This window comes from Muntiacus reevesi, chromosome 18, assembly GCF_963930625.1.
Source record: "Muntiacus reevesi chromosome 18, mMunRee1.1, whole genome shotgun sequence".
NCBI classification, from domain to species: Eukaryota; Metazoa; Chordata; class Mammalia; order Artiodactyla; family Cervidae; genus Muntiacus; species Muntiacus reevesi.
Genome location: NC_089266.1, coordinates 24,838,453 through 24,863,764, shown reverse-complemented (window position 1 = coordinate 24,863,764; position 25,312 = coordinate 24,838,453). Strand labels below are relative to the sequence as shown.

The 25,312-nt window shown below is 48.3% G+C and overlaps 1 protein-coding gene across 2 annotated transcripts in view; it reads right to left on the bottom strand.

The window, feature by feature from the left end:
• Positions 1–21,827, bottom strand: part of IGF2BP1 (insulin like growth factor 2 mRNA binding protein 1) — a 41,617-nt gene extending 19,790 nt beyond the window's left edge. For both annotated transcript variants that reach the window (XM_065909532.1, XM_065909533.1), the window contains exons 1-2: positions 21,522–21,827; positions 20,307–20,367 (exon numbers count right to left, since the gene is read on the bottom strand). In XM_065909532.1, the coding sequence (XP_065765604.1) occupies positions 20,307–20,367; positions 21,522–21,696 (236 nt within the window). In that variant the 5' untranslated portion in view covers positions 21,697–21,827. The remainder of the gene's footprint in view (positions 1–20,306; positions 20,368–21,521) is intronic.
• Positions 21,828–25,312: the final 3,485 nt, after the last annotated feature.

Sequence of the window (25,312 nt, the reverse complement as noted above, 5' to 3'; positions counted from 1 at the left end):
CCCCCACCCGCAACAGGCGCGGCTCACCCACCTCTCCAGGGCACACACACCCAATCCTGGGAACCCACGCCGGGCCACTTCTGGCCTTCAAACCTGGCCAGCAAGGCAAACCTTGACAAAAACACAGAGATCAAGAACTTTTGTCTTTTAAGCCCTTGGCCCGGTTTGTATTACGTATGGTGCTACCTAATTTCTTTCCGGCCCAAAGCACATGGGGCCATGTTGAGAACTGGACCCAGTACTCAACTCCCTTCCGGGAACCCATGGCTAACTCGTTCACCCTACAGGCATTTCCGGTTGCCCAGTGCAAGCTGGGCCAGGGCAGGGTGCTGAGGGCTTGGAGGGTCAGGATGGAAGCTAAGAAGCCCTGACTCAGTACCTTAGCTTCCTCCTATGGAAAACTGCCAGGGCCTGTGTGAGGACCTGGAACGGGCAGGGCCTGCTAAGTCATGGTGCGCGGTCCGGGTGCTCAGTCCCAGCCCCAGTTCCAGTCCCCAGGAGACCAGCCCGGGAAGAGGCTGCAAGTCTGACACGGAGTGGCTAGCTGTGATAGTAAAATGGTTAGGCTTCTGCGCTGATGGGGAACTAGCGGGAAATACCGCAGCCCACACCCCCACCTCCTGTGACAACCAAGGGCCCCAATCCAGCCCTCCGCTGAGACAGGCTTCCACTAGCTTAGAGGGGAGCCTCTCACTACAGGCCACGGGGCACCGCACACTGAGCAGGACCCTAATACCCAATACCCACGGTTCAGAAAAGCAAGAGGACTCCCAGAGGTTCAGGAGCCACCACCCATCCTGGAGCTGACACACCTGTGAGGTGAAAGAGTGAAGCCTCCAGCCCCTGGCGATGAAGGCAATGGTTGCACAAGTCAAATTATTTCCCTGGATGCCAACACCCTGTGGCTTCTCACCCCCTCTGCCTGCCCTAACCAGCAGGGCCCGGGGCAGCTCCCCAGACACAGAGCAATCATAGGGGATGTTCCTTTCTGATGTGGTTAGGGGCAAGCAGGGGACAGGAGGGCCACAGGGAACAAGTGACCTCATTCGAGCCCAGGGGAGATTCCAGGAGAGACAAGAGGGAGAGCGCATCTGAGCAACAGCTAAGGAGATAAGTAGGAAAACAAGAGATTTGGGAATAACAGGAGCTGGGCACCGGTAAGTATGACTGGAAGCTCCCCCAAGGCAGGGAGCTCTGGTCCCATGTCATTGACCTTGAATGGGAAGGAAAGCAGTTCATTAAGGAAGACACTAACATTTCAGGAGAGCTTACCAGACGCCAGGTGCAGATTCTACACCTCCAAGAAGCCTCCCACTATCCATGCCCATGGTAACCGCGGCTCCACTTTACAGACCAAGGCCCTGAGATTGAGGGGTTAAGTATCTAACAAGTCAGATACCCAGAGTCAGAGCCAGTACTGAAACACAGGGGCTGTCTGGTTCCAGGCTCTTCCAGGCTTGCCCCCTTGTGCTGCCTTTTTGATGACAGAAAGGAAACAAAAGTCTTTGCCAAAATACAGGAAAGGTTTGGCTTGAGGACACATTTAAAATACTCATAGAGTTCAAGCATCAGAGTGAAAAGCAGACATGCTGAGTGGGTACTGCTCTCCAGGAAGTCAAAACACCCCACCTGTAACTTTTTTTTTTATTCCCCCCCAAAGGGGGGGTGCACCGTTCCTGGAAGTACTGCAATACCACGTCGGTGCGTGGAGTGACAAAGCAAGCTCCTATTCCAACTCCTGTAACTTCTTAAGACACGTATTTCCATAGTTAGTTGAAAAGTGATTCTATGGTTTTTGAATACTGACTAGATATTTGATATTATAACAGGCTTTGGTAACCATTTGTTTCTTTTCGGTATCTGTAAGTCTATTTGTTTCGTATATAGGTTCATTTGTACCATTTTAAAAAAATTTAGATTCTTAAAAAAAAAGTCAGGGAATTCCCTGGCAGTCTAGTGGTTAGAGGGTTTCCAGGCGGCAAAATGGTAAAGATTTCACCTGCTAATGCAGGAGATGCAAGAGACACAGGGTCAATCCGCGGGTTGGGAAGATCTCCTGGAGTAGGATATAGCAACCCACTCCAGTATTCTTGCCTGCAAAATCCCATGGACAGAGGAGCCTGGCGGGCCACAGCCCGTGGGGTGGCAAAGAGTCAGACACTCACACCAGCAGTTAGGACTCAGCAGAGGTCAAGGGTTCAATCCCTGGGAGGGGAGCTAAGATTCCACAAGCCTCAAGGCATGGCCAAAATGATAGAATACTGATTTTTCAGAAATACATACTGAAATAGTTACAGATAAAATGTCATGTCTAGGTTTACTTTAAAGTAACCGGGGGAAAATTAATACAGATTGAATATGATTTGGTAATTTTTGGTGATGGGTACATGGGGAAATTATTTAATTATCCTTTCTACTTTTCAAAATATTTTTTTCCATAACAAAAACTTTTAAAAAAAGGTAATTCTAGCTCACCCAATTTTAATGTCATCACAGATTCAAAATTAATGAGTCGAAGTCAATGAAGTTTTCTTCTTTTATTTTTATTAGCAAGAATCCAGGCCCTGGTGAGGTGCCTCATGGGGGCAGGGAGGACGGGGCTGAGGTCCAGTAGAGAGACAGGCAGATGTACACAAGGACACTTTCAGAAGGGGGCCTCCCCAGACGGCAGGATGCACAGCTGGACAGAACACGCCCTGGGAAGTCTTTGGGTCTTCGGGAGGACAGCTAAAAGCTGCCTGCCCCGGGAAGTGTTCTTGTTCTAACCCCTGCAGACAATCCACCTCCTTCCTCCTTCCACTCCCATTTGCAGAGAGTAGGATGCCACCTTCAATTATGCTAGAGACCTCATACTGCCCTAGAGAAAAGCCTCCCTTTACACCAAGGTGGAGCAAGCCAGTTGTGGGAAAAGAGGCAATAGTAGGTTTTGGAAAACTGTTCAGGCTTGGGGCCCCAACCCCCAGAGCCTCCTATCAGAATCAAACCAAGGCTTTCATCTCTCCAGAGAACTAGGATTAAGTCAGATTCTCCAGATTAGACCCTCATCCCCACCTCTCCCCCAGGTCATGGTTCTCTGACTAGCAGGCTGCATGCTCTTGAGCAAGTCAGGCCTGCAACTCTCCAGACCTCAGTGTCTCACATCTCAGAAACAAGGGTTAGTTAGGATCAGTCCATTTGGTCTGATCCAGATTTGGATCAGGGATTTGGTCCCCATAGATCAGTCCATAGGGATCCCGGATTTGGTCCCTGGGTCAGGAAGATCCCCTGGAGAAGGAGATGGCAACCCACCCCAGTATTCTTTGCCTGGGAAATCCTATGGACAGAGGAGTCTGCTGGGTTGCAGGGTCAGAAAGAGTCAAACATGACTGAGTGACTGATCAAGATGAGCATGAAGTCTTAGGAACCCAATGTGCAATTTATTTTACTTCATTTTATTTGGTCCGGGGACCAAATCTGGGATCCAAATCTGGATCTTGTGTTCCCAGATAGAGATCAACCCTGTCCACCTACAGTAATACACTTTCTTTTTTTAAAAATTTATTTAGCTGTGCCAAATATTTATTTAGTTGTGGCATGCAGAATCTTCGCTGTGGCATCTTTGCTGTGGAAGGCGGGATCTTAGTTCCCTGATCAGGGATCAAACCCAGGCCACTCTGCACTGGGAGCATGAAGTTCTAACCACTGGACCACTAATTCTAAAAGTTCCTACACTTTTTTAATTAGAGTGATTTTCTGTGTCTTAATGGTCTACATAAGTGGTTGTGAACCAATTTTTCCCCTGGAGATTCCCATTAGGAAATATGATAAAAGGTAAGAACACTCTTCATCAGAAAGATGCAAACATTCTGCACATAATTTAAAGATTTCATGGGTTAATGAAAGCTTTGGAATCCATCCATAGCCCAAAGTTAAGACACTCTCCCACACATCCACACTTAACTTCATCCCCAGTGATACCCACATTCACTCCAGCCTCCAGGCATCTCCTCAAAAACGTGGGAAGAAACAAGCCCAAGGCAATTAGAAAACTAAGCTTGCCTGGTGATGCGGTTGGGGTTATTGGCTATTTTAAGAGTGAGCAACTAATTAAGATGTTTCAAACTTGCAGTGACACCATGTTCTTTTCATTCTAATCAGCAGTCAAAGTCACTACCACTTTCTTAAGGTTTCTGGTGTCCAGCTGCTGGAGTCATTCATTCCATGGCACCTGCTATGCACTGAACCTGTGTTGTCCACACCGCAGTAGCCATTAGTCTATAATCACATGTGTGGCTAACTGAGCACTTCAAATTAGAACTGAATTTTTTCTTTAAAATAAAGGTTTTATATAATTTAACTTTTTCTTCTCTAAATTTTATGAACTCTAAATACAGATCAAATGCGTAAAATGAAAACTTATCATATGAACTGGAACAGGCTCTCACAGGAAAATAAATTACACATTGGGTTCCTAAGACTTCATGCTCATCATGATCAGTCACTCAGTCATGTCTAACTCTTTCTGACCCTGCAACCCAGCAGACTCCTAGGTCCATAGGATTTCCCAGGCAAAGAATACTGGGGTGGGTTGCCATTTCCTTCTCCAGGGGATCTTCCTGACCCAGGGACCAAATCCGGGTCTCCTGCATTGCAGGTGGATTCTTTACTGCCAAGCCACTAGGGAAGGTAGTATCTCCCAAAATTAATAATAAAGCAGTAAAAGTAAGTTTATACAGATTGCATGCTTACGATAATCTTTGAATAAATTTTAAAAATAATTGTTGAGTTAGCCTTCTACATTAATTTAACTTTTTTTGAACTTCCCTGGTGGTCCAATGGTTAAGAATCCACCTACCAATCAATGCAGGGGACGTGAGTTCGATCCCTGTCCAGGCAGACTCCTCACTACTCAGAGCAACTAAGCCCGTGAACCACAACCAGTGAGGCCATGTTACACACAAGAGAAGCCACCGAAATGAGGAAGCCCTCGAAAAGCAATGAAGACCCAGCAGAGCCAAAAATAAATTTAATTTTTTTTTCAGTTGCTTCTCAATGTGGCTATTAGAAAATTTACACTTACATATGTGCCATGCCTCACATTTCTATTGGACAGTGCAAGGCACGGTGCCGCAATACAGAGCACGGAGGGATGAGGAAGCAAGCAAGCCTTCTGTTTTCAGTTTACAGTCCAGCAGGACACCCTAGCTTGGTTAGGGATGGGAGAAGGGAACAGACAAGGTTAACTGCACTGAGGTGGGCTGGGCACAGTAACCCTTCAGAAGGGGGTGATATTGTTGACTCCTCAACAAGAGAGTCCCATGCAGCTGACACCAGAGAAGAGGCACCGCCCCCCTCCCAAAGCTGGCTTCCATCCCAGTTGCTTTGCCCAACTGAAAAATCACACATAAAAGATGTCCTAATGTGCCAACCTCTGCCCTTTCCATAAGATCACCATTGACCCAGTCCTTCCTCCCCACCCTGCCTCCTTATCCCTGTAGAGTGGAGAGGTGGAGAAAAAAATAATTGTGGAGGAAAGCTTCTGAAGGGGGCGGACCTGGCACGCTCCAAGGATGGCAGTAGCTGAGAAAGGGGGCGGGGCTGGGGAGGGGAGGAGAAGCTGGCCCAATGCCCAGGGCTCTGTGCCAGGCTGATCCAGAGGTAGGGCAGCCAGACAGGCAGGCAGCCGGATGGGTTGACGGGCAGGGTAGGGGCTGGAGAGGAAAACACGGACCTGCTGGAAGATGCAGGACCAGGCAGAGCAGATGCCACCGCCAAGGGGTCAAAGTATTGGAACTGGACAGCAGGGACAGCACTGGACCAGTACCCCTGGTCCCTCCAGCATGGTCTTTTAAAGGTATGCAGCGCACACACCGGCCCGCCTGCTCAGTGTGTGCTCCTGAGCTAATGCTGAGGAAAGGAAGCAAATTCTGGGGAGAAACTCTGGGACGAATCGTATTCCCTCTTTGGAAGGCTCTTGTGCTTTGTTTAAAGTGCTCCCGGTCTGCATGGAATCAGGGAAGACGACAGGGATTCATTAGGCTTCTCAGATGACCAAGGACACACACACATCATTAACCCAGCAACAGGAAGTCCCAGTTGAAGAAAATCAGATTCCTACATAGAGGAAATCAGATATAGACACTGAGGTCTAACAGAGTCCTAAATAGTCATCCTCATTTTATAGGAGAAACCGAGGCACAGGAAAAGGAAAGAGACTTGGAAACTGAGGTAGGACTAGAACTCAGCTCTCCTCCTAGGCTGGTTTCTGCTCATCTCACCAAACTTCGGTTCTTTCTCTCTGACAAGAAGTGTTAACACAGCAGAAGCTTGTATAGCCCCAATGTCAGCAGCAGGAAAAATGCCCATATTCTGTATGGCTAAGTGCGTGCCAACTGGCTTTTATTGCATGCGGCTCCAATTTGGGCACAGGATTTAACTTGCAGAAGAGCTAACTACACTATAATACGGCTGGATGATTGTCAGAGAGATTTGTTAGCAGAGAAAAAGTATAGTCACCAAATATTGTCTTACAAAATTTCATCTTGGTTTGAGATAGGCAGGAGTGCAAAGGTGACAGGCAGTTGGGAAGGCGCTACCTGGTGTTGGAGAGCAAGCAAAGGAGAAATAAATCCTTTGCTCAATTTACTCATCTCGGAAATACATGGTTTGACTAGAGAGCCCACTTTTTTTTTTCCTTGCCCATCTGGGCAGCGCCAGAGGAAGCCAAAACAGAAGCTGAGACAGTGGAGCTCTTTCGAGACAAATTCCAAGTCAGCCTGGGCCAATTGCCACTCCCTCCCTCCACAGTGCTCTCTCTGCCTAGAATCCATGCTCTTTCACCTGAGGGCTACCTAGAGCCAGAGCTGGGCTCCTCAGATCTACAGTGTGAAGTGCGGGGTGTGAAGCAGCCATGCACTAAGGTCGAATGCATGGAGACAAACAGGAGAGGTCCCCATTGTGAGCAGCGCAACCCTGCGGGTGGAGGGAGCGACGCTGTGGGTAAGAAATGAACCACTGGGGACACTGCACACCTTCATTCTCTGGCTGGTAGCGGGAAGTGTTTCCAGGATCTTCCCTCAGAGTGGGGGAGGCTAATACACTCTGACAGAGGGAAAGGTAGAGGAGGCTAGAAAGACTTCATGGAGATTGATTTAGCTTTCATCCCCTCAATGGAGATACCAGCATCTCTCCAAGAAGCTTCAGAGCCAAAAGGTCTGGCCTCAGGGGCCAGAGACCTGGCTGAAGGTGGAGCTGCCACTCAGCGGAAGGCACTGCCAGGGGGTGCCTTAGAAATGAAACAGGGGACGGCAGGGGGGTCCTCCCCTCATGAGGGACCAGCAAGCTCTGAAGCAAAGCTCCAGGCTAAGATTTTGAGGCAGAGAAGCAAAGAAATGGAAACTAGACCAGTCTTAAGAGAAAACCTTCTTCTCTTCTTCTGCAACTCACAATTTGCACTGAGAAAGAAAGACCTTGGTGTCACTCGGGTGCTTCTTGGAATTGCTAGTGTTCCTGTGAAAGGATGGGAATGTATGCCAGTGGACGTTGAAAAATACAATTCACCCTGTTGGTGGGAAGGCGCTCTGGTTGTGTTCCTCCAACAGGAGGTTAACAATCTCAAGGAATTCTCTCCTCCAGCTGCCAACACAGACCTGTTGGTGGTCGAAAACTTCAGGAACTGCTGTTTGTTTCTTCCTAGGGGGTAGTGCACCAAAACAACTCTCCTCTGCCACGGCCGGCCGTGCAGCCCTGAGTTCTGCCCCGGCTTGTGCGGGAGCCACATGCCCTCTCTGCAAAGGCCTTTCTCCCCAGTCCCAGACTCTGCCCCGGGCGTCCCATCAGCGTCATGCAAGATGGTTCTCCTCATCCTGGGCCAGGAGCAGGGGCAAGGGCTCTAAGAGCCCAAGGGACCCAGGGCGGCGAGGACAACGGGGAGCAGGCGCGGCAAGGCAATGGAGAAAGAGGTGCCTGGGAAGGGCGGCAGCAGCTGAGGGTGGGGGAGGGCTGGCAGCAGCTGGGGGGGAGGAGGGGAGTCCTCATGAACGGGCAATTGAGAAGGGCCGAGCAGCTGAGCGGCCGGGCTGGCGTCGCCGGGCCTGTGCCCCACGTGGGCCGGCCCCTTCCCCCAGCCCCTCTCACCTCACCCTGGGGAAGCCGAGGGCTCAGCCCCCCAACCCGGCTGCTGGGTGGGCCGAGTTGGCAGAGCACAAGGAGTGGGACAGAGGGTGTGCCCGGGGACCGCGGGAGCCCGCGGTCTAGAACGTTCTGCCGCCAGAACCCCCTCGGCTTCCCGACTCGCCACAGCCGGTCCCACCCGGCCCAGGGGGCCCCGGGCTCCCCGCGCAGGGCCCGGAGGGGGAGGGGACAGCCGCCGGGGGCTGCCGGGTGGGGGTGGGGACCAGGACTTTGCCCTTTGTCTCTCTCTCCAGAGCCACCGGCCGAAACCCGACCCCATCAGCGAGCCAGGCAGCCAGCGAGGGGCAGGCTCCCCCTCTGGGGTCCTTTAGTAAATCCAGACCCGACCTCCCTGTGGTCAGGGCTGTGACTGAGGTGGTCCTGTGGGGGAGGGGGCTTCCCGCCTGCAAACAGGCCTGCAAGCATTTAAGTGGGAACCGGTTGGGGGTAGGGGGCTGGAAGTGGGGCCGCAGAAGCAGGAGGGGAGAAAATGGCCCGGGAGGCGGCATTCCTTAGAGACCTCGGCTGGGCTGTGGGAGGAGGCAGGACCCGGGCCGGGAGGCCTCCCACTGAGAAGGCAGGAACTGAGGCCTGGGAGTGGGGTGGGCTGGGGGCGCGGAACCAAGAGGCCTTCCGGGCCTCGAGAAAAAAAGACCCTCCTCCCAGGGCGTTCTGGGAGCCACTATAGAAAATTTATAATCAAAGAGTCACACCTCCATGCAGAGTAGAGCATTTGTCTGGGGGTGCGAATGACATTCTTTTGTCCGCCCTCTTGGGGTGTCATCAGTTAATGATGGTCTTATTAATAACTCACGTTTACACAGTACTTTAGCAAAGAGGCGGACACAACTGAGCCGCTAACACTGTAAGGTTTACAATCCACACTCTCCTATGAGCCTAGAACACAAGAGGTTGATTTGAGCCTCTAAACGACAGAATATTGAGACTATTTTTATTTTCATTTTGCAGCTCAAAAAACAGGCTCAGAGGTTAAGTGCCTAGTCCCAAGTTGACACTAGCCCGCCAAGTGTCACCACACCATGAAGCCTGCTCCTGCTCATCAGGAAAAGGTAACTGGGTTCTCGCTCCTCAAAAACGTGTATGAGCTATGAATTATGATTCTGTAGGCTTGTAACAAAGGTGAACTCTTTGTCCTTTCCTGCTAGGAGGAGGCAGGGTGGGAGGGGAAGCCACTTGGGCCCTGCCCTTCCCCCCAGCCTCCCATTTTCCCCAGGTTTGAACCTAAACAAAAGGAAAAGGGAAAGAAAAAAAAGGAAAGGGGAAAAAAAAAAATCAGCCCAAAGCTCCAGTCCTGGCACCTCCAAGAATGCCAAAGGATGGGAGCTCTTAGAACTTACATACAAACCCAGTTTATTTTCCGGGTTTGGAGATGGGAAGGTTTCAGATGGCAGGAGGCCCAAGAAGATACTAACCCCAGATCCCAAAGTGTACCCATATCTGGCCAGAGGGCAAGCTGAGATGGACATCTGAACCCTAAACCACTCAAGTCCTTCTCCAATTCATTTGGCTCCCTTTCCGTAGGTTTTTCATTCAGAGAAGAATTCCCATTTCCTATCACAGCTGCCCAGACACAGGGAGAACGTTCTTAGTTTTCTTCAACCAGTTAAGATTGCCTGAAAATCCCAATGATGAAAATACAATGCAAAGCAGGTATAAAACATCTACAGAGTCAGGAGGCTCAGAACACGGGAAAAAATAACTTCAGGCATGTTTTTATTTGCTAACCTTATGCTCTCCCCCCAAAAAACATTCAACTTCTCTTAAAGGATCAGCTGCTACCACCTTCTAAGAGAGCTCAGCCTTGAAGGTACAAAGGTCTGCGTTTGAATCCCAGCACTCCATATTCAAGGTACAGCCTTGACTAAGCTACCATAACCATTTAGAGGTTCAGCTCCTTCTGTGGCGTGAAGACTAATGCCTGCAGGGTTCTTGGAAGTCAATGTAGGAACAATGCCTACATCTGAGTAGATATTCAACGAATGCTTATCATTGTAAAAGGCACTCATCTTTTGAGCTACAGCACAAAGATGATGTTCAGTAGGGGAAATAACAGTGACATATTCAGTATCTACCTGGAGGGGGGGGCTCTGCTCTCCCCACTAGGATACCACCACTCTTTTCCAGAAGAGTTATCACCCCACAAACATCTCGCTGCCTGCCCACAGTTTTCTCCCAAATCCACTCCTATTTTTTCTGCCCATCCTCCAAAACACAGCTTACACTCACTCAAAGCCTACCTCCTGCTAGTTCCTGAGGTTGTGTGCCTCCCATTGCAGTCTCTTGGCTTCTGTGGTCCCACAGCTTTTCTTGGATCTAAAGTGAAAATGCTGGGGGGCAGGAATGTTATCTTGCACCTTTTTTGTGCAGCTCCTTCTCCCTATGTCTCCATTCCCTGCCCTGAAAAAGACCAAATAATGCTAGATAAAAACCAATGAATAATCAAATGTTTAATTCAGAAGGGTCAGGCAAAGACTCCGATTTTATATAAAATGGGGAGGCGGCCACCATGTAAGAAAATCAAAACCGATGATGCAAATACGGCCGGAGGGAGGTAGGAATGGGGTGTTACTGTTTATGGTGTACAGAGTTTCAATCTTGCTAGATGAAAGGATTTCTAGAGATAAGTGGAGAGGATGGCTGCACACCAATGTGAATATTCGTAGTACACCTGAACTGTGCACTTAAAAATGGGCAATTTTATGCTCTATATATTTTACTTCATGAAATTGTTTTAATTATTGCTTACTAATTTTAATTTTTAATATAAAGATTTAATTTTTAAATTTAAAGTTATTTTTTTTACTATGTCACATAGCTTATCCAAAAAAAAAAAAAAAAACAAGGATAGAGGAGGAAACCTAAAAGCTCCAGGAGAAAAATGATCTGATAAAGTGCATTTCCTTGCATCTCCACACTAAAGATTAAGGTCTGTCTTTGTATTACATCTTGTTCTTTGTATTTCTGGTACCTGGCAGAGGGCATGTCAATAGCAGACTCTGAATAGATAAAAATAAGTGCATGCATGCATACATGCATGAATAGAGGCACCAAGCTTTGGAGCAATATGCAAACTATCAGATGTCTAGTTAAATATTTTCTTACATGATTTAGTTGTAAGTATGTATTTTTAAAATTACACCCCACTTCATCCCCTAAAATGGCTGATGACTGAGTGGCAAGACCCCCACACACTCAGACTAAAGTGGCTGACCGTGTGGTGTTTTAGAGAAGAAGAGAGGAACTTGGGCCTAGACAGGCATTCTTCTTCTTCTAGTTAAAATTTCAGGCAATTCCCTAGGGGTCCAGTGGTTAAGACTCTACACTTTCAATGTACAGGGCAGGTGTTCCATCCCTGGTTAAGGAACTAAGATCCCACACACCAAGGGGCAAAGCCAAAAAAAAGAAGTCTAAAGGAAACTACCCAAGATGGTCAGGGGCAAGGGTGGGAAAGTGAAACAAAGATGATCAGAGAGATCTGTAAGGTTGTGAGGTTTGTGAAATCATTTTATTCCCCCTCCTGCCTCCCACAGCTTATTCTAGACTTATATCAGTCCAGCCTATTCTAAAAAGTCAGCAGAAGCAGCTTTGAATCAAATGGTAATATACATTGGGAGGAAACCCCTCTATACAAAATGAAACTTCAGCCAGCTAGATTTTCCCTTCTTCCACATTAAATAAAAAGTTGCTGGAGTGGACACTCCAGAAAAGAAGTGAAAAGATTATTCTTCTGAACCCTGCTGTCTCCCCAGCCAACATCTTATTTACATCCAGTCCTCGCTCAGAACAAACTGGCTGCAGCCACCAACAGCCACGTCTGTGAAGGATCGTCTTTGCCCTTTAATTTAGGGTTCCGTCTCCAAATCCTGCCAAGGCAACTGCTCTCTATTACAGTTGGACTTCTCCTCCCAAGCAGCTTAGAGACCTGGAGGAGGAAGTGGCATACATGTCTAATTCTGAATAGATAGCCCCAACAAGTTTACTCCACCCAACAGCCCCCACTTTAGTTCCTGTCTCCCCTCATTTTCTCCTCCTCAAGAGTACCTAATGGAAAGTTGACAAGCCCCAAGCAATCCCAAATGCCACTCCAGAAAAGAGGCAACACACATCATTCCACATAAACTAATTGTAAAACCCTTTATAGTAACTGATTAAAGTCACAAGCCTGTTAAATGGCCAAAAACCACATCCGGATTTAAAGCCCTACCCCTCCCCACCCCACTAAGAGAAGAGTCAATCCTAACTCTCTGGACTGAGATGTGGAAAGGGGCTCTAAGTCTGTGTGTAAGTATGTTTGTACCTTTTGAGCAGAAAGGGCTGAAGAAAGGAAGTGGACAAGAAGGTGGGTCCGGAGTACACCTCTGGAGACTATTTCCAGACCAGGGAAACAAACTGAGACCACCACGGCTTTGCCATCTAAGCGGGCACACGGAAGGGAGCCCTGGATGCAGTCACCACCTCTGAACCCAAGGGACCCCCAGCTCCTGAATGCCTACTTTGTTAGCTTAAGTAAGAGCAGAACTTCAAGACAAACATGCCCATCTCCTACCAGGGAGGGGAAGCTGCTTATTTCTTCCTTCCTCAGACCTTCTAGAGGACTTAGGAGTCCCCTTCACCTGGAATTCTCACACCACCTACCTCATCTGCAGAATTAAGGGAGTTCTCCCCTCACCAGTTTCCCTACCTACAAGCACCTTTGACAGTAGCACCAGAGTAAAATTTCAGTGAGGAACCTGGTCCAGGCTGAGGGCATCAACAATGGAAAATATGCTCTATTCTCCTAAAAGGATGGTTAAGAGACAATGGTAGGGCCCATATCTAGGGGTTCTTGGCAGTTGCCCTGATGAGCTTCATCTCTATCTCCCAAAAAAAAGGTGGCCTTTCCTTTTAGCCACACACAGGTTATCAAAAGCATCCTATACACAAATCCCCTTCAATATGCCTATCCATCATTGTTCCACATAAAATGCACACCATATTCACAGAAGTGGACTTGAACACCCTACCTACTGCCTTAGGAAAATAGCCCAATGGTTTCACCCAGTCCAAAGACAGAAGGCACAAGTCCATGTCGAAAACAAAGAATAGGAACAGCTCTTGTGTGGTAGCACCAGTTTACAATTAAGGTAATGGTGGCTCAAGGAGATTGATTAACTTTTCGTTTCCCAGTCATTGCCTGACTCCAAAACTCTTCGAAGATCTCTGGAGACACCTGGAAAGGTGTCCACACTCCTGTAGGATTGAGGTAGGGACCTAGGGAAGGTCATGAGTCTCTGACCTAATAATAGTGCTTCCTCTCTCCTTGAGCCTTGAGAACTCTGAAAATGATTCCTGTCCTCCCTGCTCCTGTTGCCAAAGAACTCAGACTCCATAAACAATCTTTTAAAAATTTCTAAATTCTCTCATTTCTCCTCTTAAAGATTCTAACTATATCCAATTAACTAAATTAAACCATCCAATCAAACTTCACTCAGACTTAACATTTTCCATTCCAAGTGGCCAAAACATCTGGATGAAAAACTAATTTTTAAAAACTGAAACTAACTCAAAATGAGTAAAAATGAAGTCTTCCTTAACCCACTTTTCCTAAGGAAATGTTGAGAGGATTGACTAACATCCACAAAACAGATATGGTGTGGAGGGAAAGAGAAAATGAAAAGGGATCCTTCACTTCTTCCGTCTCCTCTCTAACAGAGGTCTTCTCCACAACCTCCCGGCCAAACTATGAACAAAGTTCCCACCCATCCTGACCAGTCACTTATATATGCCTTTAGCCACCAAAATGCCACTTGTGTAATAAATCAGACTTGTCCTTAGGGGTTTTGAAAATATCTGGACAATCTAGTGAAAAATTCTTTTTGTAGTCTTCCAGTTATTTGCTCTGTATTTCATACAAAAGCAGTTTACTGGTGGCTCACCATGCTCTCTGCTCTCTGCCACACGACCAGAACATCAGATCCTGGAAGCCTGGACTTCTGCACTAGGACTGAGTTTCTGGTGGTGTTTGTTCTGTATACAGTTACATTTCAGCGTTTCGCAATTAAGTTTTCTCCAACTATATTAAAATGATGAGGTCCAGACCTACTCTTCTCCTGTGATTTACCCATAATCAACACACATCTTATTTCAGCAGTCTGCATTTAGGGTGAAAGCTTGTTCAAGCCTCTTCTTCCTTCACTCCATGCCTCTTTATTGCAAACCTACTGGCTGCAAAGGAGAAGCAGGTCTTACAAAGCTGACTCTGCTTGTTCAATACTAGGATGACCCCTTGGACCTACTAAAAAGTACAGAGCCCCTGTGAACAAACTCCAGGTTCTCCTGCTAGAACGCAGTTAACAAACCGAGGACTGGATATCTCCCTGTTTGTGCTGCCATCACAGGCGCTCTCCTGGATGATTGTTTTCCAGCCAAATCAAATCAATTACCAAAAAAGCATACATTTTAATTCCACCTTTTTTTCAAAGACAGACCTTTTCTTATTTCTTTTGACAGACATTTAAAAAGGTGTGGACTGGACACAGGTGGAAATCGTATGCAAATCTGAAGTTAACATGGAGTCAAACACTGGTGGAGACCCTGAGAAAGATCTCCTCAGCCTCGCCAGTGGCGAACTGAAAGACCTGTTGTCAATCATTTACAACTGAATAAAACCCACGGTAGATCCTCTGGTTACTATTACCCCCTTTGTTATTGTTTCAGCCAGCCTTTGGGACGTGGGGACACACAGTCCATCTACTAAAGATTAAATATTATCCCACCCTGTTAACTCTCCAAGGTTCTATGCCCCATGGCTAAGGGCCTCAGGTCTATGGGACAGGGCAGCAGCTAGAGGCACTTCCATTTTCTCTCCACCTCTCTCATCCCCTTACTTTCCCCTGACCCGCTCTTTTCCTGTCTCCTCTGCCTCTTCACTCCACATTCACCCACCAGCCTTTAGCTTTTGCCTTAGAATGGAAACGTCTTGAGGCAGCGCGGGCGCTGGAAGGTCTGCACCATGGGGCCTGGGACCTCTCCTAGTGTGGAAGGCCGGGTAAGCTGCGGCGAGGTTTGGGATCTGGGGGCTCCCAGGACCAAGACGAGGCTGTGGGCCGACGCGTCGCAGCCAGGGGTCTCGGGGACCCTGGGAAAGGAAGCCCTCCTCGGAGACCCAGGCCTGCGGCCGTTCCCGGGCAGGGGCTGGCTCAGAGGCAGGCGGGGGCCCCTGCGCGGAGCGGGCAGAGATTGCGAGGCCGGGGCTGGGCTGGGGCTGCGGCGGGCGGGGAAGGGTTAGGGCAGCGGGGCCGGCGCGGGCTCTCCAGGAAGCGCCTCCAGCGCCGCCTCGACTTTCTCTGCTTTTTTGAAAAAGCGAAGGGAAGGCAGGCAACTCCGAAAGCAAATATCGCCTTGCCCTGGGCTGAATCTAACACCGTCTTCTAAACCTGGTGTCTGAGAGCCCCTCTCCCGTCGGTCGCTGTGCGCCTCCGGCCGCTCCTCTTTAAAAGGGAAGCGGGCAATCCACCCCAACCCCCATCTCTCTTTCTTTTTTTTCCCCGTCTGGAATTTCCAACCCAGGACTAACTCGTCTGATTTTTCCAGTCTCCCCTGCTGCTTTTTTCCTCCCCTTTTCTCTCCCAAACACTCCCATCCCAAAATCTAAGCTGCACTTTCTGGAAGGCATTAGCCACATTTTAAGAACCTTTTAAGAGGATGGGGAACGAACAAGACGGAATTTAAATTCTAACAGTTGGCAAAATGTCTGTTCTTCAAACGCCTTTGGTTCATACATTTATTCTAATGACAACATGACCAACCCCCCCTACACACACACAAATCAACACACGTATGACCAATATATATCTTTCATCACAAAAACCCTTAAATATCTACAAATAGCACTTAGGTCTCCCTTTTTTCACTTTAAATCAGATCTGAAAAAAAAAATTTAGGGTTCAAAAATTTTATACTAAAAAAATTTTCTATACTCACAAGCCTATCTCAGTGGTATCTTTGTCAACTGACTGTTACACATTATAGAATAAATAAGCTCAAAATAACGAGGCTTAAAAGTACCCAAACACACAAAGTATGATTCAAATGACATATATTAAGGTAATTTAAAAAGATTAGATGCTCTGAAGCTTTGAACCAAGATTCTTCCAATGGTTAACATCATGTATTTCACCTCTAAAACATAATTACAAGAAAGAATGTTTTGCTCTTGTTCCAGCAAAGTCTATGCCATTACAATTTTACATTTGGAGCAGTTAACTATACTTTGAATAAATTAGTGATGGGAATTACAATTCTTCCACCTCTTTACGCAAAAGTTCTCCATCTGGGAAACCACTGGAGTAAAATTTCATCTACTTTGGGTTAGAAAGTCAAGGATTCTGAAAACCTACAGCTCTTCCAAAGGACAGTCTTGTACCACTGTCTTTAGGAAAGTCATCTTCAAATACTGAGCACTAAATGCTAAGTTAAAGATTTCTCTAGCAGTGAAAAAAATTAATTTGCAAACATTTACTTTCTAGGTGACAATTAAAATGGAAAGAGTGCATTGATTTCCACCTTTCCTCCAAACAGTGCAGAAAAATTAAGAATCAACTGATTTTTTTCAACTTATTTAAAACTCAAAAAAAAAACTTCTATTAGTTAAGAAAATCTATTTACTGGAAGTGTCAAACTATTACTACTATCAACTTACTTGTTGAAGACCTTTCAGCTATAACCACTAAGGCAAAAGTGCTTGCAAAGACTCCCACTCTAGTACTTTTCTTCCTGTGCAGTTTTTTTTTTAAGACATTCCCTTGCTTCTTATAATTCATTTAAGCCCATGAGAACAACTTTCCTTAAAGGCAAACCCATTCCTGAAGGCAAAATTTTTGTCTTGTTTTGAATACATTCAGTGATCCAATTATTTCTTTAGTGTCTCCACAAATCACTTAAAAATATTTGTTGCCATACACAAGCCATCCCTTTATAGAGATTTTTAAAGCAACCAACTTTTAAAAATTAAACCCTAAAATCAGAATAAAGTTTTAATACATACTCTTCTGAGAGTTCTCACACTTCATATGTCTGGAAGACCACTTTTTGGGTGTTTTTTGATAGTTAGAAATACAAGGGAAAAGTGTTCAATTAGCCCACGTCATTTTAAGTCAGAGAAAACAACACTAACCTGCCTAAGAAAATCAAAGTCTTCATCTTGAACACATTTCACCTAGAGAAATGGAGTACGTCTTTCCTTTTTTTTCCCTTAACAACACCTTTTATTTTGATGACACCAGTTGACAGGAGGTATGCTATCTTTAGGCTACATTCCTCTAGAAAAAGTCACACACAGTGGTCAATGAAACAAAAATTTAATTCCCTTTTAAGGAATTTTCTTCCAAAATACCCAAGTCTCATTAGGATGATACCCTTTTACCTTCACTACTTAAGTGTCTCAGATTTAAAAATAAATAAATAAATACAAATGCTTTCCACAATTGTTTCTAAAATGCTTTTTGCTTTCCCTCCTTTGTCTTAACACTTGACAGTAAATTTATATAAATTCTCAACAATAAGCTGAAACTCGACTAAAATTCCAACACTTAAGAGGGTATTTGGAAGGTGATCTCAAGAGAAATTTAATGCCACTCATCTAAAAAATTCAATTTAATGTTTTCAGTTTAAATGTATAGTGTTCATTCTCTTGAGTTCTTAAAAAGGAACAAACTGTATTTCTCAAATAGATACAAGGTTAAAACAAAATATACTAATACTTCACAATCAGTTACTCAGAGGGAACTGCTAAAAAATATTGTATCTTTTGCTTGCTAACCCCCAGCCTCTAAAAACAAAAACAAAAAGTCCCCAGGAACTAGGTTGGGAGGTTTTTATGAATCTCTTGGAAATCTTTATAAAGTCATAGTTCATTTGGAACACAGTACATCAAGAAGAGTTCTCCTCTATTTTTAAACAGTGAAAACAATATATATATACACACAAACACACACATCCCACATATATATATATATACATATATATATATAAGCACTATTGTTCATTTTGCTTAGAATACATTAGTCATAGTTAATTAACTAGTTCCTGTTCTGTACATCCACAAAACTAAAAAAGTCAGTAACAAACCAACTGAAGAAATACTTTTCAGACAGACTGAAAACACATACCACAACATGCTTCCTCAAAGAACACAAAATGATAGAGCAAACCAACTTCAGGAAAACAAGCCTTTTTTAAATCCTAAAACTTCAAAAATTGATTCATTCTAGAAAAATGAAGTGCCTTACCACCACTCAGAGAAACAAAACACAACTGACTCAATGTTTGTGCTCAAAAATTGTTTCAGGAAGGGGGAGAATACACAAAAGTTTGAACAGGGGTGTGGAAAGGAAGATTTTGTACCCAGTCCTCACAAACCCCACCCTTGCCCAACTCAAAGAAGCCCTCAGTAATACATTTTGGAGGACACAAGAAGCAGCCTAAAAATGGCTTTAAAGCAAGCAGATGGCTTAGGGGAAAAGATCCATAATATACAGAGCACCATGAAAATTAAAATATAAATGTTTTGGGTACCATTTCATCACATTTTGCTATTTTTCTTGCTTTTCACTTCATTCCCTTTAAAATTTAAACCATCCTTTAGAGCAAAAGGAAAAAAAAAATTCCACATATTTCAGAATTCCAGTTATTCTGGTTATTTCCCATCAACAAGTTTCAAACACTCAGCTTTCAGTTCAAAAATCCACTATCTTCTCAGTAAATCTACTGATGTCAGTGTACATACTTCTCTTATTCCCATCTCCATAAAATGCTTCCAAATAATAAATAATACTTTTTTTCTTTCTTCTGATTTTCGTGCCTTTTTATTCCTTAACCCTAATTGCCTTTCCAATAACAGTGTATTTCAAGCACTGGAGGTTAAATCACAAGCTCTATAAACATAGTTACAAGTCATATTGATCATCTATAGATACAATAGTTCCCTGTTACTTAAATATCTCAAGCTAAAGCACTGAACAGATTTTTCTCACATTAAACTTGGTAGCTCCTCTTAACTGCCCTAAAAAAGCACAGTCACCCACCTCCACCCTCCCACCCAGAAAAAGCCAGGGAGTATCCTGAAATGCAGCAAGTTTCCAGTTGAAATGAGGGGGGAAAAGGATCAAAGATTTACTGGGGACTGCAACAGGAGAGAAAATTCTGCACTGTCAACACGTTTAAAGTGAGGTTTGCAGAAAGACTCTGCCTTTATACTTCCCAGCCAGAGTTCAACGAAAGATATGAACCATGAATCAGTTTTGGGGATAACATGAGAGAGGTACCCCCTTTGCTAAAGAGAGGACAGGAAGGTATTGGAACAGTCTCTCTCTTACACACTTATATACACACACACACACACACACACACACACCCATTCATCCAGGGAGTTCTAGACCCTCCAAAGAGCCCCAGCTCACAGCCTGAACACAAAGCTCTCACCCCAGATGGTCCCCTTGTAACAATGGACTGAAGGAGTGGGGGTGGGGGGCTCGGAAAGGATAGTACAGCCAAAGCGTATTTGCAAAATCCAGTTGGAAGGGGTGGATGTCTGAGGGGAGGCACTAGAGGTAGGGGTCTGTGAAAAAAAATTATGCTTTTGCCTGTTGCAAAAATATAAATAAAGCACAAGCACAGAATTCTTTAGGGGGCAGGAACTCATTCCACTTCCCCTAGGAAATCAAAGGGGACCCCTCTCCCAATTCACTTAAGAATTATGGTGAGAGAAGGGTGGAAAAAACAGGCCTGCTAGAAAGTTGTTGAATGTCCATGAGTCTAAACTCTCTTAAAAAGATGTTTAGGTTCCCTACAAAAAGAGTCCCACACACCTTGAATAAACTCCACAAGGTTTCTCCCCTATTGATCTTTTCCCCTTTACTTCTCCAAGTAACATCTCCTAGTCCACCCCAGCCCCAGCTTTTCTTTTTTTTTTTTTACAAGCTGTAAACCACCCATTACAAGATCTTAGCCAATCTTCCCTCCCAGCCCCCAACATCCGGAGTTGGGGGTGGGAAGGCCAGTAAAGGGTTTCTTCCCCTGGAGACACGATGGACCCCTGAACACAGCCTCTCAGCGTCCCCAGGCTGACCCCTCCCCAGAGAAGAGCTCGTTCCTACCTTTGTTTTTTGGGGACGGAGTGTTCAATCTCTAGGCGTTTTCCTTGCAGCTCCACTTTCCCTACAGATTAAATTGAAAAAGACAATATGAGGGCTTGGATAGGGGGTAGGGGGCGGGAAAAGGAAGGAGAAAGACACTAGGGTGATTCAGGGGTTACTGGGATTTGAGATCTTCCTAGGAATCCAGGTAGGGGGTTCCGCAGCCGGATATGAGAAGGTCGCTGGAGGAATGGTGGACTCTACAAATTCATTATCGTGTTTTCTGAATTTGTGTTTTGTTCTCTCACTGAAGCTAGCTGACTAGTGGACGGCTCTGGGAGCCGGATTTGGGAAAGACGCGAGGGCATCCGGGTGGGCCGGCTACCTTTACAGCTCCCAGATGTGGGGAGAGGGAGCCGAGAAAGGGCTCACCGTTTCTCCTAAAGTGTGTGGCGGGGGGTGGGGGGTGGGGTGCAGAATGAAACTTTATTTTCCTGCCTAGCCAGGGAGAAGGGCTTCGGGTGGCGGGGCGGTCACCTGTCGGGACCGGCCCGGAGGCGAGGCCCGGGGGAGCGGAGCGGGGCCCCGCGGGAGGGTCCCCGGCGGCCGCGGCGCGCGCCTCTCGGCCCAGCCTGGGTCTCGGGAAGCAGCATGGCGACCCGCCGCCGCCGCCGCGCCACCCAGCTCACGCCCCACTTTCAAATCAAAATGGCTCAAGCCCCGGGCCCTGGGCGGGAGGCGGGACCCCGCTGCTCTCAGGTCGAACCCGAAAGCTGCAGTCCCCACGGAAACCCTGGAGATCGGGAGCCGAGCGAGGACCCTTCCCCGCCCGGAAAGGCCTAGGGCGGAGAAAGGGGAGGGAGTGCTGGCGGGGGGGGGGGGGGTGGAGGGGGCGTCCAGCCTCGGACATCGAGGGCCTGACTTAGAAGGACGCCCACGCGGGGGTCGTCTTGGTGCCGAGTTCCCCCCCTTCTGCCAACGGGGGCTCCCGCCCCGTCGGTGGGGGGGTAAGGGGATCACCTCACTAAAACCTCCAGCTCTTCATCTCCGGCTGGCAGGGACCGACGAGGGGTCAAAGGGGGGACTGAGAGGGCGTCGGAGGAGGTGGGTGGAAGTCGGTACCCAGGCCGAGCCCCGCAGGCCGGGAGCGGAGAGGAGTTGGCGGGCAGGGGAAGAGGAGGAGCAGGTCCCCGTTGTTCAGGCGGTGCTTTCTCCGGGGTGGGGGTGGACTCTTACCCGAGAAAGTTTCGATGGCCTTCATCGCCCAGTGCTCGTCGGGGCAGTCCACGAAGGCATAGCCGGATTTAACCAAGAACTGGCCGCTGTAGGAGATCTTGTGCTCCGCAAACACTTTCTCCAAGTCCGCGGGGGTCACGCTCTCGTTGAGATTGCCGATGTACAGCTTGTTCATGGTGGCGGTCTCGGGCAGGACACGGTCCCGGGCAAGGCCGAGCTGACAGGCGCGGGCGGCGAGCCTCCTAGGCCGAGGCGGGAGGCGGCGGCAGCAGACACAAACTTTCTTTGCACCCCACCCCTGAAGTTGTCCGGAGCCGGGGCGGGGAGGGCGGCCGGAGGGCGCGCAGAGGTCGCGGGAGAGTTCGGGGGGGCCCGGGAGAAGTGCCCGCGGCGCGCTGGGAGGCGGACGACGCGGCGCGGCTCCTTCCCTTCTGTCCGAAACCCCTCCGAGCGGGCTGGTGTGTCACGTTTCTCCGCGGCCGCCCTGGCGCCGCCTCTAAATAAAATCGACTTGAAAAAAAATGGAGCGGAAAAAAAAAAAGGCAAAGCCACGTGGTGAAAGCCCCCACCCACCCTGCAGGGGAAGACCCCCGACGCCTCAGGGCCCTTGGGCCCTCCAATCCAGCCCAGCCTACCAAACTCCCACCCGGGGCGGGGGTGGGGGTGGGGTGGGGTGGGCTCTCAACTCACCCCCCGGGTAAGCTGGGTAGGAGGGGGCTGCTTTCGCGTAGCTCTACATGCCCCCTCCCCTTTGCAAGAATCTGGCCCCTAGGGAGGCGCCCCGCCCCCCCACCCATCCCCCTACCCCGGCCCTAGCTGGGGGAGGGTGGTCCAGCCCAAAATCTCCCTCCTCTTACGAGGTTGGGTAAAATGTGCGGTTATTTTTTATTCGAGTGGTCGGGGGTGAGGGGGAGTTTGCCCACCCTACCCCAGCTAACTGCTAGCGACTGACAGGCGGGGGACGGCCGAGAGAGACAAAGAGAACGAGGACTCTAGGGTCTTCACGAGGGGGTCGCGCGAGCCGGTGATTTCAAAAGAAAGGCGGTTTCCCCCTAGATCTTTAAGTGTGTGTTGGGGGGGTCCTTGGCCTCCCCTACCCCAGCTCTAGGAGACTCCCTCGCCTCGGGGAATCCGGGACTGAGGGGCCCCGCGAGCGCGGGACTGGGAAGCCGGAAAACACGGGGAATCGCGGCTGGAAACCAGGGATCCGCAGAAAATCGTGTTTCGGGATTCCCTCGGGAGAAAGGATGGCTCACACCCGGGGTTCGTCTCGGGGTCCTGGGGGAAAGCGCAGCTCCGGCCCAAGATGACCCCGAGAGAGAGGGAGGGGTGGAGAGAAGGAAGAGGAGTGGTCGCTCGAGCGGACCCGGGCTAACCGAAGGGGGAGGTCTCAGGGAGGGAGTGACAGGGTGGAGATCTGAAGGATCCCCTTTTCGCTCCCAGACGCGGGGGCAGACAGGTGGAGTCCCCTCCGCCCGTCCCTCTCGCGACAGCGACGGCAGGTTTCCCAGCTCCGGGTTCGGGTCTCGGAACTTTTTTGGGGTGCGGGATTTGGATCCTGGCTGGAAGGCGGGAGAAGGGCCGAGGGCCGGGGGCGCCGAGCGCTAAGCCCCGCCCACGTCCCCAGGTCAGGCCCGCGGGGGGAGGGGGTAATTTCCGCTCGGCGCTCGGGGAAGCGAGGGGCGGGAGCTCAGCGCGGAGGAGGGGGCGGCGGCCCCTCCCCCGCCCGCCTGGGGAGGGGGAAGCGGATCCGCCCTGGTCCCTTCCCTCGCCTTTGACCAACTCGTTCCGGATCCTCTGGCCCCGGGAGCCCGAGGGACGGACCCGACTGGGCGAGGGGCGACACGTGGGCGGTCGCACCCCGTCTCGGCGGTGGGGGAGGGGGCGGTTGGCCGCGCGTCTCGGAGTCCCGGGTGCGCGGCGCAGAGCCGGGCGTGCGGTCCACGCGCAGCCGGGATCCCAGGCCGAGGGGCGAGCGAGGCCAACGAGTTTCCAGCGGCGGGGGCTGGGACGGCGCCAGCGGGTGGTGGAGAGCGCGGCCCGGGGACCCTGGAGCCCCTTTACCCAGCGAACCAGGGCAAAGAGGGGGGGTGGACCCCCAGTAATGCCAGAGTCTTTCCGAACTGGGCGGAAGCTGGGGGTTTGCCCCTGGTTCTGCGAGAGGGAGAAATAATTTTGTCGGGGGCACGCGTGCTGCGAGGGCAGGTGAGGAAGGGGGTCACTCTCCCTTTCCCGGTCTCCGACCCCATTGTCTCAGTCGCCGGCGGCCCGGGCCGACTCCGCAACACGTGTTAGCTGCACCGATATGAATGCCTTGGATTTTTTTTTTTTTTTTCTTGTTATTATTTGGTGTTTGCAGAGTCAGTGAGCCGGCTCCGACTTCGGCGCACCGCCCTTCTGGCAGACGATTTTCCACCGTTCAAAAGTCGGGAGTTAAAGGACCGCACGCTGCACCTTTGTCCCCCACCCCGTTTTCCCCGCGCACTGAAAAGAAATGGAGTGGGGGAGGGCTTCCAACTCGGTTTCTCCATCTCCACCACCTTCCAAACCCACCCTCCAAATCCGCGTTTTGTTCTTGCCAGCCACGTGTTTGTAGAATTTTTACTTCTGTGATTTTTTTTTTCTTTCCATGGATCTACAGAAATCTGAATACTATAAGCCATCAGTTGCTGAGTAGACAAAAAATGTTTTCTATCCAAGAAGGTGGGCGATATCTGTAATCCACCCCCCAATTCCTCCGACCCTACGCGTTTCAGACTCTTAATACTTGGCTCTTGACATAAACAATTTTAAACAAACCAACGAGTTTCCACTGCCTGCCACATAGTAGGCTTTCAATAAATAATTTCTCTTAAGTGAAAAGCAAGCTAATACAAGCTGTAGAGCGAAGAAAATTAAGAGGAAAATTAGGAGGCTAGGGGGAAAAAATTATCTTGGCCAGAATGTGTGGGTCTGTTGCCCGGGGACTCTTCTTGGTGCTGTGTTTACTTTTGAAAGGGCTAAAAGATGGTCTCAGAAAGGCTGTTGTGTTCCTTGGCCTTTCCCTAAATAGGAACCCAGCTTCCTGAAACCTTTTCTGTATATTGGGGAACAAGGAAGAGAGTACTTGGAGGGGCATTCCAGGTCCCAGAAACCTTAAGTGCTGTTTCCCTCATTTAATTTAAATCTTCAGGAATTAATAGAAGCACCTCTCAGGTTTTCTCCCTGGGGAACATATCCACTACTCTTATCTCTTTATTCCTAAAACAAAGGCAAGTTACACCCCACAAAAATCTCCATTCAGCTCTCTAAATGCCTGTAAAATGCAACCCATATTTTCCTATCCTAAATTCAAAGGGAAACAAATTTAAGTTAATAATTGAACATTATTCAGTTTGCTTTTAGCTTGATTTTTCCATTTAAAAATATAATAGAAGTGTAAAGGTTAGCTGAAATTACTCAGTTTTTTCAGATGTTTTCAAATGACAAAGGAAAAAGTATAAATGTATTAAACAAAAAATTTACCAACTGCTCGTAAACTGATTGGTACTTTTTAAAAATCAGCTGTTCCACTGAATTCTAACCCTCCCCCACCCCCCACCACCAAGAGCTTGTGTGTGTAGTCAGAGGCTGCAAGAACACTGGGGGAAAGAGACAGCTGGGTGAGATGCAGACCTTTTTAGCCCCCCAAATCAGTTTTGCCTCATTGACCTGGCTATTTTAGGCTGAGGTTGGGGGGACTGAATGATGTTGATTGGTGCTTCATCTCTTCCCTCTGAGTGAGTCTAGCTCTAAAATTAACCTGAGAGAGG